At 35.9% G+C, this 21,180-nt stretch overlaps 1 protein-coding gene across 1 annotated transcript in view; it reads left to right on the forward strand.

Annotated features, from left to right (window-relative positions):
* The window catches only part of LOC120220806 (testis-specific gene 10 protein-like), a gene marked incomplete at its 3' end in the record, with an annotated part of 80,954 nt that overhangs the window by 7,201 nt on the left and 52,573 nt on the right, over window positions 1-21,180 (forward strand). The window contains exons 2-6 of the mRNA XM_039217982.1: window positions 1,626-1,754; window positions 11,453-11,668; window positions 18,739-18,804; window positions 19,809-19,976; window positions 20,633-20,788. Coding sequence (XP_039073913.1) covers window positions 1,626-1,754; window positions 11,453-11,668; window positions 18,739-18,804; window positions 19,809-19,976; window positions 20,633-20,788 — 735 coding nt within the window. The remainder of the gene's footprint in view (window positions 1-1,625; window positions 1,755-11,452; window positions 11,669-18,738; window positions 18,805-19,808; window positions 19,977-20,632; window positions 20,789-21,180) is intronic.

Below are 21,180 nucleotides of genomic sequence, written 5' to 3' on the forward strand. Positions count from 1 at the left end.
AACCTATAAAATTGTAAATGATTCATAAATTAGAATTACTCTCTGAGGGGCGCCTTGTTGGCTCAGTTGGTTAAGCATCTGACTCTTGAATTCGATGGGGTCATGGTCTTGCCATTGTGAGATGGAGCCCTACATCGGGCTCTATGGTGGGTATGGAGCCTGCTTAAGATTCTCTCTCTCTCTCTCTCTCTCTCTCTCTCTCTCTCCCTCCCCTCCTCTCCCTCCCTCCCTCTCCCTATCCCTCTCTCCCTCTCTCCCTCTCTCCGTCTCCCTCCCCCCCTCTCTCCCTCCTTCTCTCTCCCTCAGCCTTTCCCCCCTCCAAAAATAATACTCTGTGAAGATCTAATGCTAAAATTCCAGGTGGTCCCAGAAGTTGAGCTTCTGACTCTTGATTTCAGCTCAGGTCACGATCCCAGGTTTGTGGGATTAAGCCCCTTGTCATGCTCCAGTCTGAGTATGGAGTCTGTTTGGGATTCTCTTTCTCCCTCTGCCCCTCTCCTGCTGGGGCACACATGTTCTCTCTTTAAAATAATAATTTAAAAAAGCACAGTATGGAGTAGTATGTTTAATATACTAAAATGAAAAATATTTTAACATATGTTAATTGCACTTGGGCAAATATATATGTAGGAAAAATTCCTAGAAGTAGAATTATTTGTGCAGAAGCTATGTGCATTTATAATGTTGCTAGATTTTACTAATTATTCTCGAGAAATATTGTATCAATTTACCCCACCACCAGTGATGTATAAGAATGTTAAATTATAGGGGTGTCTGGGTGGCTTAGTCAGTTAAACATCTGACTTTGGCTTAGGTAATGATCTTATGGTTCGTGGGTTCACGTTGGGTTCTGTGCTGACAGCTCAGAGCCTGGGGTCTGCTTTGGATTCTTTCTGCCCTCTCTCTGTGTCCCTCCCCTGCTCAGCTCTGTCTTTCTCTCTCTCTCTTTCAAAAATAAACATTAAAAAAATGTTAAATTATATATCCAACTTTTTGTTCTTTGCCAATATGAGATTAAAGAATGATACCTAAGTGTTCTTTTCATTTCTATCCTTCTAAATGTTGAGATTGAATATTTTTAAATCTATTTAAAAGCCATTTCTGTGAAATACCCATATTCTTCATCAATTTTTTTTATTAGGGTATTTCTTTTCCGTTTTTATTTATAGGAATCATTTCTGTATTAAGGGAAGTTAGCCTTTTGTGATATGTGTAGCAAACCTTTTTGTTAATATACAAAAACAACAATAAATAGGTAGCTAAGTATCTCTTTTATTGGATAACACAGGCCTAGAGGTAATCTACATAATTTGTTGCTGTCCTATATTTCCTTAGAACAATGATTACCAAACGGATAGAGTGGGATATGTCTTTTTTGAAAAGCATGTTTGTTATTGTAGTTTTATATTTGGGAAACACAGAAAAAGTTTATAATATGAAATTTTAATTTATTTTTCATCAAATAAAGCTTGATGAAAATCCTCTTAGTTGGTGGGATAAGGTTAATAAAAATAATTGAAAATGTATCTAAGAATATTATTAATTTCCAAAATCATTAATTGTAAGAAATTACAAAACTGTTTTAAACTGATAGCCTCTGCATCATTCCCATTTTTTTCCGCAAGGTTACCACCAAAGAACATGATTTTGGTCTAGGGGCTCCATTTTCTGAAGCTGAAAAATACCAGAATACTCTCCAGCTAGAACAAGAAGTGAGAAATCAAGACAAATTCATCTCTGCACTGAAATTACAGGTTATATTTAATTTCTTTATTTCCCTGAATTAATTTGGGATGAAGGTCTATTTTAAAACAAGAAGATGGAGAATAAATACTAATTCAGTACTCATTGACATCTTATGGGTCTAAAATCATTCCATTTTTATTTTAACTATTTTGATACATGCAGATTCAGATACACATAATGAGTGCAAACTCTGTGATGAGTGTCGTATCCAGCGCATTTAAGTATCTAGTATTATGTAATCATTCCAACCTTGTGAAGTAGTGATGTTATTTCCATTTTACTGACATGGAAGCTGAAGTTCCAAGAGATTATAGAATTAAGATATTTGAGTAATGAGTGACAGAGCTAAGAAGGATTTGTCTGTACTTCCAGGTTAGCTAGGATTTAAAGCTAGTTCTCTATATTGTCTGTTCACCTGATGCCTGATGTGTGGTATGGCTACTAGTGAAGGCTCTTAAAAGAAACTTCCTCTTTAGGAAAATGGAGTAGACTGACTTTGTCCTATTCCTCCCACTAAGTACAACTAAAAATGCTGAGCGTTTTGTTTTAAAACAAATTTAAGGACATCCTGAAAGGTGGGAAGGAGAAGGAAGACTGGCTAGGGACCGCAGCACACAATAAGTGACACGTTAGTGAATTCCTGGGTTTTCCTTTTGCACTATATATCTCAGAGTGCTGGAAAAACTGACGTCTAGAAACAACAATGGATGCAGACATGAAAAGTTCTCAGAAGAGCCATTCTTCTAGACAAAGGACTAGGAAGGGGACAGCCTAGCAATATAGACCACTCTTTTTTCTTTCCTAGGTTTTTTTTTAATTTAAGTTTATTTATTTATTTTGAGAGAAAGTATGAGCGGGGAGGGACAGAGAGAGAGAGAGAGAAGGAATCCCAAGAGGGCTTCACACTGTCCCACAGAGCCCAATGTAGGGCTTGATTCCATGACCTTGAGATTATGACTTGAGCCGAAATCATTTGCTTGACCAACTGAATCACACAAGTGCCCCTCTGTCCTAGGTTTTTATAATTTATATACATTTTTAATTTGGAAGCAATATCAAACATATCTAAAAGTTACAATTACAGAGCAAAGACTATCCTCCCTCAGATCATTTGAGAGTAAGTTAAAGACCTGATATCCTGATCTCTCTAACATTTGAGTGGCCATTTCCTATAAATAAGAACACTCTCCTACAAGATCACAGTACAATCTAGTAAAATCAGGAAATGAATTTCAATACATCACTGCCACCTAATCCTCTGACCCCATTCAAGTTTTTGCCAATTGTCTCATAGTGTCCTCAGGTACAAAAAGATCTAGTCCAGCATTGCACATTGCATTTAGTTATCGAGTCCTTTTATCTCCTTCATTCTGGAACAGTTCCCTATTCTTCGTTGATATTCATGACCATGACACTTTAAAGAACACAGGTGAATTATTTTGTAGAATGGCCATTGCTTTGGGTTTGCCATGATCATGTTAATGAACCTTTGGCTGTATGGTAGCCAGCCTTCAAATTGGTGCCACCTCCTGTTACTCCCACTCTTATGCAGTCTTTTCACACATCGTACCATAATTGATCTTTGTGACCAAGAGCACAGAGCAGAAATGATTAAGTTAGAGTGATCTCTTGGATCATATGCTCTGAGGGAAGTAAGCATCCATGTTGTGAGTAGCCCTGTGAACAGGCCTACACGGCAAGGTACTGAATCATCTAACCAGGAACTAGTGAGAAACTGAGGCCTGCCAACTGTGTTAGGTGAGCTTAGGGATGGATTCTCCAGCCCCAGTTAGACCTTTCCATGGTGACTGTCATCCTGGCTGACTCTTTTGACCTTGTGAGGGACTTTAAACCAGAATCACCAAATTAAGCTACTCTCAGATCCCTGACCTGCAGAAACTATGACCTAATAAATGTTTGTTGGCTTAAGGCACAACATGAATACAGACAGAAATAGAACAGAAATGATGGTGGGTTCTTTTCATCGCATCCTATTAAGTAGCACACAACTTCAGTTTGTCCTGTTACTAATGATCTTTATTTGGATCTTTTGATTAAAGTGATATCTTCTGGGTTTTTCCCTGGTGAAGTTGCTTTTTTTTCTCTCTTTTAATTATTTTTTAATTTTTTTTATTGAAATGTAGTTGACATCCAGTGTTATATTAGTTACAAGTATACAGTGTAGTGATTTGACAACTCTATATATTATGCTATGCTCACCACAAGTGTAGTTGCCATCTATTATCATACAATGCTGTTATAATACCATTGACTTCATCCCCATGACTATTCATTCCAAAACTGGTAGCCTAGATCTCCCACTCCCTTTCACCCATTTTTCCATCCCTCCCCCATCATTTTGTTTTTCGTATTTATAGGTCTGTTTCTAATGCAGACTACTTTTAGACAATACCTGCCCACTCAAACACCACGAAAAACACTATCTAGCCCCACTCCTGCCAGCAAAGGCTGAGTTAAGAGCCTAGGTGTCCACTTTTGACAGGCTGTAATAAGGAGTCCTGACCATGCCTCATGTCTCACTCCCCAACCCCCTATCCCACCAGGGTGATCTCAAAGAAGAATGCTGGCTGGGGAGACTTTAGTGTCTACCAGGCAGGGAGTACCTCCCCAACCCAATAAAGTTAGCAAAGACCATTTGGGACATCTAGATATCCACCTTCACTTCACCCAGAGAAAGAAGTGTCCCTTTTTTGCTAAGGTGGTGTCAGAGGAGACCTAATGCAGAGTCAGGACTTTTGCCATCTCCTAGCAGTAACAATTCCACTCACCCACAATGGTGGTGGAGGACACATGGGAGCAGTAACAAGTTGCCTCTGTTCTTCCTCACTCTAGTGGTGTCAGCAGAGGCATGGTGGGGACCCTGAACGCCCATCCCTGCCTAGTGGTAACAAGGAGACCACTCTCTCCAGGTGTCAACAGAGTCCTTCCTAGGACTTCCACCTACACCTAGCAGTAAGAAGGTACTATCCCCCTTTTTTTAGCTGGAACTAAAGTCCCAGGAAGTGTGACAGGAAGCCTACTAAAACACAAGAGCAGATCCCAATGAAAAAATCACTTCTTGGGGCACCTGGGTGGCTCAGTTGGTTAAGCGTCTGACTCTCGATTTTGGTTCAGGTCATGACATCACAGTTTGTGATTCAAGCTCTGCGTTGGGCTCTGTGCTGACCGTGCAGAACCTGAATTCTCTCTCTCACCCTCTCTCTTTGCCTAAATAAACTTAAAAAAAAAAAAGAAATAAACCTCTTCTCTCAAGAATCAGGAGTATCTCAACCTTAGTGAGAAAAGGCAACCAAGAGATGCCAACACAAAGATGAATTAGATATTATAATTATCTCACAAAGATTTTAAATCATTTATTGTATAAATGCTTCAACAAACAATTCTGAGCATGTTTAAAACAAATAAAAAATAGAAAATCTCATCTAAGAAATAAAGGATATAAAGAAGAACCCAAGTGGAAATTTTGGAAGCAACCAAGATTGCTTGAAGATACACTTCAATTGGTGAATAGATAAATTGTGGTATATCTGTACAATGGAATATTAATCATTGATAAAAGGAAATGAGTTATCAAGCCACAAAAAGCCATGAAGGAACCTTGAAAGCAAATTGCTAGGTGAAAAAAGCCAACTGAGAAAGTTACATACTCTTATGATTCCAACTGTATGACCTTCTGAAAAAGACAAAACATAGAGACATTAGAAAGATCACTGATTGACAAGAATTTGGTGGAAAGGAGTGTGGGAAGGGTGAATGGAGCACAGGTATTTTTCAAGTAGTGAAACTGTGTGTGGGGTGGGGAGGTGTATATGGGAACTCTCTGTACTTACTGATCAGTTTTTCTGTAAGCTTAAAACCGCTCTAAAGAAAAAAATAAAGTCTATTAAAAATGCATGGGAGAAATTATATCCAAATCAGTATCTGATATGGGATTAATACTTGAGAATATACAAAGAACTCTACAACAATAAAAAACAAAACAACCCAATTCAGAAGTGATCAAAGGACTTGAATAGACATTTTTCCAAAGATCTACAAATGGCAAGAAAGCACATGAGGGGTACCTGGGTGACTCTGTTGGTTGAACATCTGATTTTGGCTCAGGTCATGATCTTGCGGTTCACGAGTTCAAGCCCCGCATCAGGCTTGCTGCTGTCAGCACAGAGCCCACTTTGGATCCAGAGACTGGTCATGTTCATGGTTTGGAGGGCTCAACATAGTAAAGACGTCAATTTTCTCCAAATTGCTATACGGATTTAATGCATTGCCATCAAAACCCCCGCAAAAACAAATTTGAAAAAAATAATAAAGTGGAAAGAGTTATTCTCTTCTGATTTCAAAACTTAGAATATGGCTACAGTAATTAAGACTGTATGGTATTACTAGGGGGATAGACACAGATCAATGATACAGAATAGAGAATCCAGAAATAGCCTTACACAAATACACCCAAAAGGTTTTTGACAGAAGCGCACATGCAGTTTGATGGAGGCAGGATAGATTTTTCAATAAAAGGTGCTGCATCAACTGGATATCTTTTAGGGAAGAAAATGAAGGTAGACCTAAACCTCACACCTTATATAAAAATTAATTCAAAATGGATCATAGATTTAAATGTAAAACACAAAACTATGAAACTTTTATAAGGTACCATTGAAAACCTTCAGGTCTTTGGGCTTGGCAAAGAGTTCTTAGATGTGACATCAAAAGCATGATTCATAAAAGAAAAATTGATAATTTAGACTTCATCAAAATTTAAATATTTTACTTTGTGAAAGAACTTGTTAACAGGATGAAAAAAACTATAAATCATATTTCTTTAAAAATTTTTTAATGTTTATTTTTGAGAGAGCAAGAGACAAAGCATGAGCATGGGAGGGGCAGAGAGAGAGAGAGAGAGATGCAGAGTCCAAAGCGGGACCCAGGCTCTGAGCTGTCAGCAAAAAGCCCGATGTAAGGCTCAAACCCATAAACTGTGAGATCATGACCTGAGCTGAAGTTGGATGCTTAACTGACTGAGCCACCCAGGTGCCCCTACAAACCATATTTCTGCCAGAAGAATCCTATATAGGATACATGAAGAATTCTTAAAACTCAGCAGTAAAAAACAATTCAATTGGAAAACAAACAAAAGACATGAAGAGGTGTTTCACAGAAGGATATATGTTGACAAGCATATATAAAGATGTTCATCCTCTCTAAATGTCAGGGAAGTGCAAATTAAGACCAAGATGAAACAACAACGCACACCTATAAGAGCAGTTAAAAATAGTGACAATGCCCAGTGCTGACAAGGATGAGGAGAAACTGAATAATCCTGGGTATTTATTCTACAGAAATGAAAACTTACATCCACTCAAAAACCTGTATATGATTGTTCATAGTAGCTTTGTTTGTCAGAGACTACAGACAACTACAATTTCCCTTAATAAGTAAATGCTGAAGCAAACTGGTAATCCAGAGAATATTACTAAGCAACAAAAAAGAATGAATGATTGATCCGTATAACTTTGATAATAAATCTCAGTGGTGTTGTGTGAAAAAGCCAATGTCAAAAGATCACATACTGTGATCTTTATCACATGTTTTTATTTATATAATGTTACTAAAAGACAAAATTATAGATTAGTGGTTGCTAAGAGTTAAGAATGGGGAGTGGAGAGGATGTGACTATAAAGGAGTATCAGGAGGGCAATCTTTGTGATGAGGGAATAATTCTGTATCTTACTGAGATGCTGACTACAGCAGTCTATACATGGGATAAAGTGGAATTGAACAACATGCACATACCGTACCAGTGTCAAATCTCTGAGTGTGATATTGTGCTATAATTGTTTAAGGTATAAGTCTTGGGGAAAGTGGGTCAAGGGTATAGGAGACCTCTGTCCTCTTTGCAACTTCCTCTGAATCTTTAGTTATTTCAAAATAAAAAGTTAAAAAATTCTTTTAATGTTTATTTATTATTGAGAGAGAGAAAGAGAGAGAGAGAGAGTGCATGCGTGAGTCGGGGAAGGGCAGAGAGAGAGGGAGAGACAGAATCTGAAGCAAGCTCTAGGCTCTGAGCTGTCAGCACAGAGCCTGACGCAGGGCTCAAACCCACGAACTATAGATCATGACCTCTGCCAAAGTCAGATGCTTAACCTACTGAGCCACCCAGCTGCCCCCCAAAAGTTTTTTTTTAAAGTTACTTTTTGAGTACCTATTATCTGCCAGAAATTTTACCTGAAGTTTTATACCTGACTACACCCTGAAAATTGTAGGTATTCTCTCCATTTAGCAGATGAAAGTCAAGAGGCTTCCATTTATTTTTTCTGAAGTCAGATGCATCTCTTAGGATCAATAAAATATGGTAAATTGCTCAGGGTTAAGTAGCTGATAAAGAACTACAATAGGATTCGAACCTTTCTGCCTAATTCCAAAGCCTATAGCCTTTCTGCTACTCTTCTAAGTACTTGTCTTGGAATTGAGTAAAAGTAGGGCTTGATGTTAGACATGAGAGGAGTGAGTGTTTACTTTTTTATAATTCATTTTATTCATTCGTTTAAACATAATTTGAGCATTATATGGTGTATGATTATATGCTATATAATTATATGCTACATATAATAAATGATAAAGCAATGAGAGGTGTGTTGATATAGAAGCTAGAGACATCACTTAAAAAATTTCTTTAATGTTTATTTATGAGAGTGGGAGGGGCAGAGAGAGAGGGAGACAGGAAGCTGAAGCAGGCTCCAAGCCCTGAGCTGTCAACACAGAGCCTGACTCGGGGCTTAAACTCAGAAACCACAAGATCATGACCTGAGTCAAAGTCAGACACTTAACCAACTGAGCCACCCAGGCTCCCCTAGAATAGAGACAGTCACTTTAGAGTTGCTTAGAATTTAGTGGAAGGGACAGGGAAGTAAACGCCTAATATATGTTATAAAATACTAAGATTAAACTATGTAAGAGTCTTTATGAAGCACAGAGGGAGAAGCATTAACCTGGTACAGTGGAAGGTCAGCAAACATTTTTAGCATGCTCTTATTGCTCAGAAATAGGGCATTGTAGAAGCCAGGAACAAAGACAAAAATATATATAGATAGATAAATTGAAGTTTATCTGTTTGTTTATCCCACATCCTATAGTTTTGTTTTTTGTTTTTTAATTTGAGAGAGAGATAGGGCAGGAGAGGGGCAGAGAGAGAGAGAGAATCCCAGGCAGGCTCCTCACTGATAGTGCAGAGCTTGACTCCAGGGCCTGAATCCACAAACTGTGAGATCATGACCTGAGCCAAAGTCAGATGCTTAACTGACTGAACCACTCAGATGTTCCTACAACATACATTTAAAAAGCAAGCAGGGGCACCTGGGTGGCTCAGTTGGTTAAGTGTCTGACTTTGGCTCAGGTCATGACCTCACAACTTGTAAGTTAGAGCCCCACATTGGGCTCTGTGCTGACAGTTCAGGGCCTGGAGCCTACTTCCGATTCTGGGTCTCTCTCTTTCTCTGCCCCTCCCCCACCTATACTCTGTCTCTCAAAAATGAATAAACGTTAAAAAAAATTAAAAAATAAACAATACAAGTAATGAAAATAGCTTAGTTACCTAAGAACTAGTTAGCTAAGAACAAGGGAAAATAACCTTAGTGAAAGCATGGGACAAGAACAGCAAACAGGAAATCATTGTACACGGGTTCTATGCTAGTTACTAGAGATGGGTTGCAGATTGGCTTTAAAATTCCTTGAGGTAAGGGCAAAAGAAATTTTAGTTAAATAATTCAGTGTCCCGAGGGTAAAGAAAAACCAGGTATCCGAAACGATCACGTTTTCCTGAAATTGAGACTTGAGCCAACTTTTCCTTGAGGATTGTTATAAGAGGGTTGTGGGACACAGTGTATAACGTCTTCAGTAACTTCCTTAGTAAAGTTTTTGAAATAAGTCTAGCATGCTGGAGCTGACTGGACAGGTCGGTAGGGTTGGCATCACAAATAACATTTTACAAATGTTATTCTCAGTGTGATAAAACACTATAAGGTTACAGGAGTTCCCTCCAATCTGCACTTTCAAAGAATTTTTGCTGTATATGGTACAAGGCCAAAAGAGAAGAGAGTAGGAGGTATTGCTAAAATTCAGGCCAGTTGTAATAAAAGACTCAACTAAGAAAATAAGTGCATATACAGTTCCCATTTTTTTTTAATTCTTCCAACTTTTTCTTGTTTCCTGGATTTGATAATTTAAACTCTTTACTTCTAAATCTCTCAAGTTAATGTGTCTTACTTGATGCTAAAGTCAGAGTTGGATTTATTGTGCTTCTTGGTATGTATTATACGGAGTATAATAAGCGTCATGGTAGTATATTTAGCTAAATATAATTCATGACCTTCAGGGCATTTCTTTATGTAGTGACAAAGTAGAGATGAAGTTTGTATTTAAAAAAAAAAATTTTTTTTTTAATGTTTTATTTATTTCTGAGAGAGAGACACACAGTGTGAGCAGGGGTGGGTCAGAGAGAGAGGGAGATACAGGATCTGAAGCAGGCTCCAGGCTCTGAGCTAGCTGTCAGCACAGAGCCCGTCGCGGGACTTGAACCCACAGACAGTGAGATCATGACCTGAGCCGAAGTCAGACGCTTAACCGACTGAGCCACCCAGGTGCCACTGAAGTTTGTATTTTTAAAGAAAACTTTGTTGCTTCTGATGATTTGAAGAGAGCTATCTCTATAGTTATTTGAAAAGGGCAAGGTTGGAAGTTAGAACTAACTTCGGATTGAGATTGAGATTGAGGGATTTAGCAATTTTCGATGCTCCTCACAGACTGAGTCAGTTTTTCTTTCTGTGTTTTTACATTTTTTATGGGTACCAACGCAGTGCCATGAATATAATAGGTGCTCGGTAAATGTTTGTTAAGTACACAGTGAGAGGCAATATGTAACAGGACGTTTGTGCCACTCTTTATAGATATTTCTGTAACAGCACTTAACATATTCTTTTTGTGTTTTCTCAAGTAAACAAATTCCGTGAGGGCAGGTACCTAACCTATTTTTGTCTATGGGATTTAACATTGTTCCTGACATATAATCGTGTTCAATAGGTCTAATATATTTCTTTTCCTTTAAAGGCATTTGGATACCTTCATGATAGAAAAGGCCCTTTTCTTCATCCGTTGATGGTTTGATAGTGGGCTGGGAAGGAAAGCTGTGGTCCTCCACATTAGTCAGCAAATACTTGATTGATTTGGTATTTAGCTTAGTCAAGTAAGTTACTGATATGTTCAAAAGAACTTTTTTTGAAGAGTTAACATGTTTTGGTAACAGTAATTAGAAATAAAATTCTCAAGGACACCTAATTAATGATATTAGTTATTAAAATTAAATGATTTCAAGACTGTGGTTTCTTTTATACAGGTGTAAATATTTGGCCAGTCTTCTAATTGTTTGGTTAAGAAATCAATAGTATGAAGTTTTTTATTAACCATAAATTATCTTGTAAGATGTAGCTACAAACCTTTAAATTTTCATTTAATATATTTTTTCAGATATTATATTCATATGGTACAAAATTCAGAAATTGAAAAAAATATATGTAGCTAAGTCTCCTTCTAGGGAAGCAAACCTCCCTTCTTGATTCCATTCACCTAGTTTTTCTCCTCAGAGGGAAGCAAAGGAAATATTTTAATATGATCATTTTCTTTCTAATTACAACAGATTGAAGATCTCAGACAGACAAATCATGGCTTGGAAGAATATGTTAGGAAACTCTTGGATAGTAAGGAGGTGGTAAGCAGTCAAGTAGACGATTTAACCAGCCACAATGAGCATCTTTGTAAAGAATTGATTAAAATTGACCAACTAGCAGAGCAACTAGAAAAAGAAAAAAATTTTGTGGTGGATACCGCCGACAAAGAACTTGAAGAAGCAAAGGTATTACATCTATCATTGATAGGATTTTTTATTGAGTTATAACTGGTAGATATAGCATTATATTAGCTCTAGGCGTATAACATAATGATTCACTATTTGTACATATTGTGCAATAATCACTACAGTAATTCTAGTTAGCATCTGACTACCGATCAGGATTCCTCTTTAAATATCACATAATTATTAAATGCAATGTGGAAAAAGTGACATTCTCATATCATTTGAAAGTTTTTTAGATTTGACGTTACATTTAAATGTCTATTCTAAGGATTAAATTGTATTGCACATTTTATTTCTTTTAAAAATCCTTGCTCAAAAATTTCCCAAGTAATTGTAGTCATGGTAAAAACTCAAGGCAATAGTTTTTTTTAATTTTTTTTAATTTTTTAATTAAATTAAATTTAATTAAGTTAAATGTTTTTAATTTTTAATTTTGAAAGAGAGAGTACAAGTAGGGGAGGGGCAGAGAGAGAAAAAGAGAGAGAGAGAATCCCAAGCGGACTCTGCACTGTCAGTGTAGAGCCGTATGCAGGGCTTAATCTCACCAACTCTGAGATCATGACCAGAGCCATAATCAAGAGCCAAATGCTCAATTGACTTAGTTATCAGGCGCCCCAGGAATGTTCTGTATAGGACATTGCTCTCCCTTCCTAATCCTTCTCTATTCTGCAGAGAGATCTACCAACAAATAGATGATACACATATTTCCATCCTTTTCTTTCTGTTTTCACACACACAATTTATTTCACACTTTGAAGAATTTTTTAAGCCAAGGTTTTACATTTCTGTGTAGTAAAATTAATCAGTCTTTACTGACTTCTGAGTTTTGATTCTTTTATTTTTTGGAGGCTCTCCCCCTTTATAAAAATTTGAATAGACTTTATTTTAGAGCAGTTTTGGGCTTATAGTATAATTAAGCAGAAGGTACAGAGATTTCTCATATACATCCTATCCCTATGTATGGACAGTTTCCCTGTTACCAACATTACCAATCAAAATGGTACATTTGTTAAAATTGCTAAACCTACATTGACTCATCATTATCACCTAGAGTCCATAGTTTACATCTGGTTCACCCTTGGTGTTGTACATTCTAAGAATTTGTACAAATGTACAATGACATTTATCTACCATTATAGTATCATGCATAGTAATTTCACTGCCCTGAAAATTCTCTGTTCTCCACTTAGTTTTCATTCCTGTTTAGGAAGATCTTCAAGAACTATAAGAATATTTTCTACAGTTTTTTTTAATACTTTCTAATATTTTTTTAAAAGTTTTAATCCTTCCAAGGGTGCCTGGGTGGCTCATTTGGTTAAGCATGCGACTTCAGCTCAGATCATGAACTCAGGTTTTGTGAGTTTGAGCCCTGCATCGGGCTCTCTCCTGTCAATGTGGATCCTGCTTGGGATTCTCCCCTCTCTCCCTCTCTCTCTCCCTCCCATTTTCTCTGTCTCTCTCAAAATAAATAAACATAGATGAAGGAAGGAAGTTTTGATTCTTCTGGAATTTTTGTTCTAGTATGAGGAAGTATTGGATAATCCTTTGTTTAGTTACTGATTTGAAATGGCATTTTATTTTATGTATTTATTTTTTTTAAATATTTTTATTTATTTCTAGGAGAGAGAGAGAGAGAGAGAGAGACAGCATGAGCAGGGGAGGGTCAGAGAGGGAGACACAGACTCTGAAACAGGCTCTAGGCTCTGATCTGGCAGTCAGCACAGAGCCCGACGCGGGGCTTGAACCCACGAACCGCGAGATCATGACCTAAGCGAAAGTTGGTCGCTTAACCGACTAAGCCACCCAGGTGCCCCTTGAAATGGCATTTTAATAGCTACTAAATTCTCATGTGCATGGGTATGTTTTTGGATTGTTTTATTTCATGGATTCATTTGCTATTTTCTGTGCCACTACCACATTATTTTAATTAGTGTAGCTTTATCATATTTTGATAAACATTTTATTTCTTGATTGAGTTTAGTATCCTACCATGAAATTTAGAAACTAGGAACTTAAACACAATTCTAAAAATGAAGACAGTTTCCTTTCTCATTGCTGCCTAATGGCTTATAAGCACGATACAGTATATTTGAAAGCCCAAAAGCAACCTATTGAGTTTTTAAAGGTCTGAATGTGCTCCATTATCTTGGTTTTGTTAATTACCACATTAGTAAATTGTCTGTAATAAGGTAGTTTCCTAAAGCTCATTGTTGTCCCATGTTTTTTTTTTTAATTAAAAAAAATTTTTTTAAATGTGTATTTATATTTGAGAGAGACACACATACACACACAGAATTGGAAATAGGATCCAGGCTCTGAATCATCAGCACAGAGCCCACTGTGGGGCTCGAACCCACAAACCATGAGATCATGACCTCAGCGGAAGCTGGATGCTTAACTGACTGAGTCACCCAGGCACCCTTCTTTTTTTTTTTTTTAAGTTGTCATGTCTACTGTTTTTTTTTTTTTTTTTTTTTTGAGAGAGAGAGAAAGTGGGGAAAGGGAAAAGGTAGAGAGCGCGAGAGAGAATCTTAAGCAGACTACACTCCCAGCATGGAGCCCAACACAGGGCTCCATCTCATGAACTATGAGATCACAACCTGAGCCAAAATCGAGTTGGATGCTTAACCAGCTGAGCCACCCAGGTGCCCCTGTTCCATGTTATTTCTTATACATCCTTTTAATGTACTCTTGCTAGCACATAATAAAGCATATTATATGTTATTCTTGGTAGCATATGATAAGTACTTAAATGATCAGGCTGAGAACATACGTGTTATTAAAGGCATTATCTTTTATAGTAATTTGGAATATAAGAGTCTAGGGCATAAACTCTAAGATAGTATTTGTTTATATGCAGTAATTTTGCTTATTGAAATGGTGTAAAGGATAAGTAAGCTTGAATTAATGAATAATCTGTGTAATTTAATATTGAAATATATGAAGTTTCTTACTTTAATGTAAGGACACAGTCTTCTTTAACAGTTACCTGGAAGAGGTCCTTAGGAGAACTATTTGAGAGGGTAGATAAGAATGATTTTTTTAAAATTGCGAGTTAATCTTGTAATGGTTGCTACTAAAGTATTTGAGGGTCATTTAAAAGTAGCTTGAATATTTTAAACATTTCTCAATAAACTCTTGTTTGTATTGTTTTTAAAGAATAGTTGTCCTTTATTGACAGTCTATGATAAATTAGGTACAGTCTTAATAATAAAAATTATCAAATTAAAGAACACTAGATTAATGTTTTATTTTCTTCCTTGTTTTCTTCTTCAAATTAGAAATTAACTGCACTGCTTCCCAGTCTGGGAGGTCTAGTTGGCCAAATTCCCTTGAAGAGAGTGCCCAGTTTAGAAGTCATCAATTTTGCTTTGTTTTATTTATTAAAAAAAATTTTTTTTTTTTTTTGAGAAAGACAGATGGAGCATGAGCGGGGGAGGGGCAGAGAGAGAGGGAGACACAGAATCCAAAGCAGGCTCCAGGCTCTGAGCTACCAGCACAGAGCCCAGTGAGGGGCTTGAACTCACGAACCGTGAGATCATGACTTGAGCGGAAGTCGGATGCTTAACCGACTGAGCCACCCCGGTGCCCCAAAAGTCATCAATTTTAAAGGATTGTTAGTGTCTATGTTAGAGAGCAAGTACTCTGTCAAGGTGGATCCTCTCCTATCAAAAGGGAAAATTTAATCAATGGGAAACATCTAAAATAAAAGAGCTAGGATTTACCTAAAACTGAAAATATTAAACCCACAGATGGAAATTCTGCCTGGCTCAGAAAAGAGTGTTTTTAGGAAATAGATATTTATATATTGATGTGGAACATTTGGTATATCTAAGAATTGGAAAGCTAGAGTTGATATAGCATTGCTGATGCAGGAAAGACATTGAATAGTAAATGCAGAGAGGGGATAAATAGAAATAGGTCCTTTGGGTTGTTTAAATGTGTTGAGATGAAACCATCAACCTCAATAAGTGAATGTTACATACAGGTAGAATGGGGGGGTATAAGAAAGATGTACAACCAGTGTTGGAGATATGAACACTAATGCATGTTGTCATCATCCTTAAATCGTGGGATGTGCGGTCTAGGTATTCAATTACTGGGGAAAGAATCCTTGTCTGATTTGTGGGATGAGGAGTGAAACAAGAGAATTTCTAATTTGAGAACTGAGAAAGAATATTTGTGTTCCCACACTATTTGGGGTTATGCTCTAGTAAAGTAGAGTCAGGTTAAATCTGTTTATCTAGAATGGAGATACATAGTATTAAGTTTATTTACTTGGAAGAGTTTACTTTTAGTCATATTTTTAAAGGCCAACAGAATAATTTCTTCCATCATTTATTACCTTAAAATGTTTTGAATATTTACTATTTTATTATCTATTATTATGTAACAAAAAGGCAATTTCAATTCTTCATCCCTTCCCTGCATGCTTAGTTCTCCTCTTCCTCCCTGCTTTATTTTTCTCCACATCATTGTTTAGCTACTTTCTGCTATCTACACTCTACTCCAGCCACACTAACCTCCTTACTATTCCTTGGAATTTAGCACACATTCTTTTGCCTTAGGACATTTGATATAGCTATATCTTCTGCCTGGAATGTTGTTCCACATTTTTATATGGTTGACTCCCCTTCTCTTTGCTCAGAAGTCACCTTTCAATGAGGACTTATGTAATAACCCTATTAAAATTCCAAACTATTCCTTCAGAAAACTCTCAGTATAGTTAACACTGCTCTTTTTTCCCCTTATATTACTACATAAGTTATTTGTTAGGTTTATGTTTTATTGTCTTCTAGGTTGGAATGTAAGGTCACCCCAGAGACAGAGAGCTTTGTGTATTTTTTTAACTTTTTGTCTCAAGTGCCTAGAACAGATGTAAATGCTCATGTATTTTTTTTAATAACAGAGTAACTTTCTGATATATATTTTACCTAATTTGTTTTTCTCTTTTCAACTAGAATGTAAGTTCCTTGAGGGCAGAGTTTTTTGTCTATTTTATTTTATTGCTATCCCCAACATGTAACACATTGTCAGCCACATGGTAGGTCCTCATTAATCAATTGTCAAATAAATGAAAACACTGAGTTAGCATCTTTTCACTTGGGCCAGTTATAATTTTGGTTTTTTTCCCTGATGATTTTATTTTTAAATAATCTCTATGCCCAACGTGGAACTCAAACTTAAAACCCCAACATCAAGAGTCGCATGTTCTGTCGATGGAGCCAGCCAGGTGCCCCTAATTTTGTTTTTCAGAGTGGAATCAGCATTATGTTTTTTATGTCTGTAAAAGTAATACATGCTTCTTATAAAAATTTCAGTCCATATAGAAGAGTATAATGAAGAAAATAACAATTTACTGTAATCACACCTTGCTATGATTAGACAAAATCTTCAGTTTACATATTACTGGCTATGTTCCATCTGTATCTAGGATATGTGTATATACATTTTCTTTTTATAACAAACAAAATTTTTGGCTGTGTGAGTTTTTTTATACCTAATTTAATATGAACACCTTTATACATAATATAGATACATTTCTTTTTGGGGTGTACATAATACTATAAACTAAAGCAGTGAAAATTGTCTATCCAAAACTAAATAAACTTATCCAAACTGTACATAAATTTTGTTTCATACCATAGTACCCCTTAATATATCATAAATTACAAAAATATAATTGCCAAAGAAATCTTAGAAAAGAACTTGGGCCTAAAGAAAAATGAGAAATAATAATTCCAGAAAAGGCACATTTAAAACAAAAGAGGAAACAGTTTAGAATAATGAGGGGGAGGTTTATGAATAGAGAAATAAATTTGTTATACTAATAAACCAATTTATAGCATATAGATCATAGCAAATGGATCTTTGAATAAAAACATAGTCACTGTCCTCTAGAAACATACAGTCTAGTCATATACTCAATATATGATTATAGATAACTATACTATAAGACTGAGTATGTTCTATGTCCTAAAACTGATACCAAAAGTATTTTATGGGTGATCTTGATTGAACTAAACTATCAAAAGAATTCAGAAGAGAAAGTAATCATTTAGACTTTGGTGAAATGGGAAAACTTTTATGCTGCTAATTCTTTTATCTCTTCCCTATTATCATCTTCAGAATTATAAGTAGTATTAATATTTTGTTGCGGTTTGTAGGGAGTGATTTGGTAAAATATAACCAATTAATATTTCATACCAAACTGGATAATCTAAAAGAACTGCTATATTTCATTCTATGTTCTTTTACCATCTAAAGGTAGGTGAACAGAAAGAGGTAGATAATCTTTTAGCTTGTAAAATATTCATTACATGTTTTTGTTTTTAAGTGGCTTCCTTTTTAAAAATTAAAAAAAATTTTTTTGTCATGGTAAGTGTACTCTTTAATTCCCATCCCCTTTTTCACCCATCCCCTACTCACTTCCCCTCTGCTAACATCAGTTTGTTTTCTGTGGTTTCTGTTCTTGGTTTATCTCTTTCTTTCTTTTTTTCTTCCCTTTGTTCATTTTTTTGTTTCTTAAATTCCACACATGAGTTGAGATCATGTGGTATTTATCTTTCTCTGACTGGTTTCACTTAGCATTATACACTTTAGCTCCATCCATGTTGTTGCAAATGGCAAGATTTCATTTTTTATGGCTGAATAATATTCCTGTGTGTGTGTGTGTGTGTGTGTGTGTGTGTACGTGTACAACACATCTTTAATCCATTCATCTATTGATGGACACTTGGGCTGCTTTCATCATTTGGCTATTGTAGATAATGCTGCAAGAAACATAGGGGTGCATGTATCCCTTTGAATTAGTGTTTTTATATTTTTGGGGTAAATGCCCAGAAGTGCAATTATTGGATTCTAACGTAGTTCTATTTTTAATTTTTGGGGGGAATTTTCATGTTTGCCACAGTGGCTACATCAGTTTGCATTCCCATCAACAGTACAAGAGGGTTTCTTTTGCTCCACATTCTCACAACGCCTGTAGCTTCCCTTTTTGATGTTCTCTTTTTAGTTAAATCTGTGTAAATATTTTTAATCTAAATAACAATTTTTTTCTGGCTTTTCAGATTGAACTCATTTGCCAGCAAAATAATATAGTAGTATTGGAAGATACAATAAAAAGACTTAGATCTGTAAGTGCATTTTTTATAAATGTATATTGAGGAATCATTTTTATTCTATTAGTAAGACTACAGAAAATGGTACATGTGATTTAGCTCTCATGCATTTTGTGAACAATAAAAAATATCTGTTTTCTAAACTTAGTACTCTGCTTGATGCACAGGGGCACTTCCTATCTGTAAAAGTATTGCTTTTCTTGCTCCATTTCATCACTACGCCTTTCTTTCCTAGAGGCGGGGAGAACTTTTGGTTGGTTTTATTAGTGCCCTTAGCCTTACTTGATTTAAAATGATGACTGTAATTTCATTCTCAAAATATAAGATGCATTGGTTTACACATTAACTTTTATTCCTGTTAGTAATAAATATTAAGTAGAATATTATAACTTAATTCTGAGTAATATGTTTTCTTTATCTAACAATGCAAAGTGAACACTGCTCTGTTGAGGCAGTTTAATGTTATCATTTAAAATATTTAAAACACCCTCTCTGAAAGTATATCTGGAATTTTCTCCCAATAAAGTATTAGGAAAATAAAGATTGTGAAAAACAAAAGCTTCTGAATACATTAATGTGAATGGGAATGTACTTGAAAGTGCCTACAAGTATAACATATACAGCATTCATTTGATTTATTCATTCATTGAAAAATTATTAAACAAAACTTAGATGCTGTGAACAGATGCTTTAATATTAGCATACAAGGTTTCTCTGCAAATTAATTCAATTTCTAGGACTTATAATTAGATCTGTAGATATTTCTGGACTTTCCAATATTTCTTTTTTCTTAAAATTATTGAATAAATTTAGGGGTGCTTTCAGTTAAATAAAAATACAGTAAATTCAGAAATGTTAGAAAAAGGAGATACCTAACTGCTTTTCAAAGAGTATTGATGAATTCTCTTTAAAATACCAAATTTATTATTTTTAAAGATCCTGTTTATTCAACTTTCATTTAGAAAATGATACTATAGTTTAGCTTGAAATAATGACCTAATTTTTTCCTCCTTGGCAAGATAATTTTAGAGACTGAAAAAGCACAAAATAAATCTCCTTCCAGACTCGATTCCTTTGTCAAGACTTTAGAAGCAGACAGAGATTATTACAAGAGTGAAGCTCAAAATTTGAGAAAAATGATCAGAAGTAGATCTAAAAGTCCAAGACGCCCGTCTCCATCTTCCCGGGTAGGTTTTAGAAACTTCTGTGTTTTGGAGTTCATTTTTTGAACACTGATTTTTATTCTTTGACTTATTTAATATGGAAGTAATTCATTTTGATTTGGTATGAATTTGTATATCAAAGAATTGGAGAGACAGCAGTCTCTTTGATACCATAGTGGACCACTGAAATTGGTTCTTTATCCCCAGTATTAGTAGTAGTGGGGAGGTAATCAGATAAATATGGACCAATTCGGGATGAAGCTATTTAAAAGAGAAGTGATGTTTTAAACTCTTTTTTTTTTTTTTTTTATCATTTTCTTTCATTATATAGTCATTTTTGCTTGAGTAGAGGTCATGTACTGCTATTAGTGGCACCATTTTCTTTTCTTTTTTTTTTTTTTTTAAATATTTTTATTTATGTCTAGGAGAGAGAGAGAGACAGCGTGAGCAGGGGAGGGTAAGAGAGAGAGGGAGATACAGACTCCGAAATAGGCTCCAGGCTCTGAGCTGGCAGTCAGCACAGAGCCCGACGCGGGGCTCGAACCCATGAACCGCAAGATCATGACCCAAGCGAAAGTCAGACGCTTAACCAACAAGGCACCCAGGCCCCCCTAGGGGCACCATTTTCTTAAAAGCACATGTCAAAGAAGAATTTCCAATTTCTCGTTTAATAATCATAGGGTACAAACTGTGATGTAGAGCTTTTGAAGACAACAAGAGACCGTGAAGAACTTAAATGCATGCTGGAAAAATATGAGCGTCATCTGGCAGAAATTCAGGGTAATGTCAAGGTTCTTACATCTGAGAGAGACAAGACCTTTCTTCTTTATGAGCAGGTAAACTTATTTTCAAATAAAATACCTAAGTAAAAATATTCAGTTCTAAAGGTATGTTATTTTTTAAGTTCTAGAAGAATGCTTAAATCTGCCAATCAAATTAATCAACTAACATCTGGGAATTACCTTCATTCTTAAGATATTCTTAATGAAATGTAATGTATTTCTAATCCAATAAGTGTATATGTACATACACACACGCACACACATTACCCCCATATCCAAAAAAGATCATATGCATGCATAGAAATAGTCTGATTTTTGGCATGGGAAATGAGGAAAGTGTTAAATGATAGGGAATGGGGAGTTCAAGGTAAAAGGATTTTGATTTCAGGGTTAGAAAATGCTGACATCACTTGATGTACTGTCAGTCATTTTAGGAACTACTTAAT

Source organism: Hyaena hyaena, unplaced genomic scaffold (assembly GCF_003009895.1).
Source record: "Hyaena hyaena isolate Hyena2069 unplaced genomic scaffold, ASM300989v1 scaffold_731, whole genome shotgun sequence".
In the NCBI taxonomy this organism is placed as follows: Eukaryota; Metazoa; Chordata; class Mammalia; order Carnivora; family Hyaenidae; genus Hyaena; species Hyaena hyaena.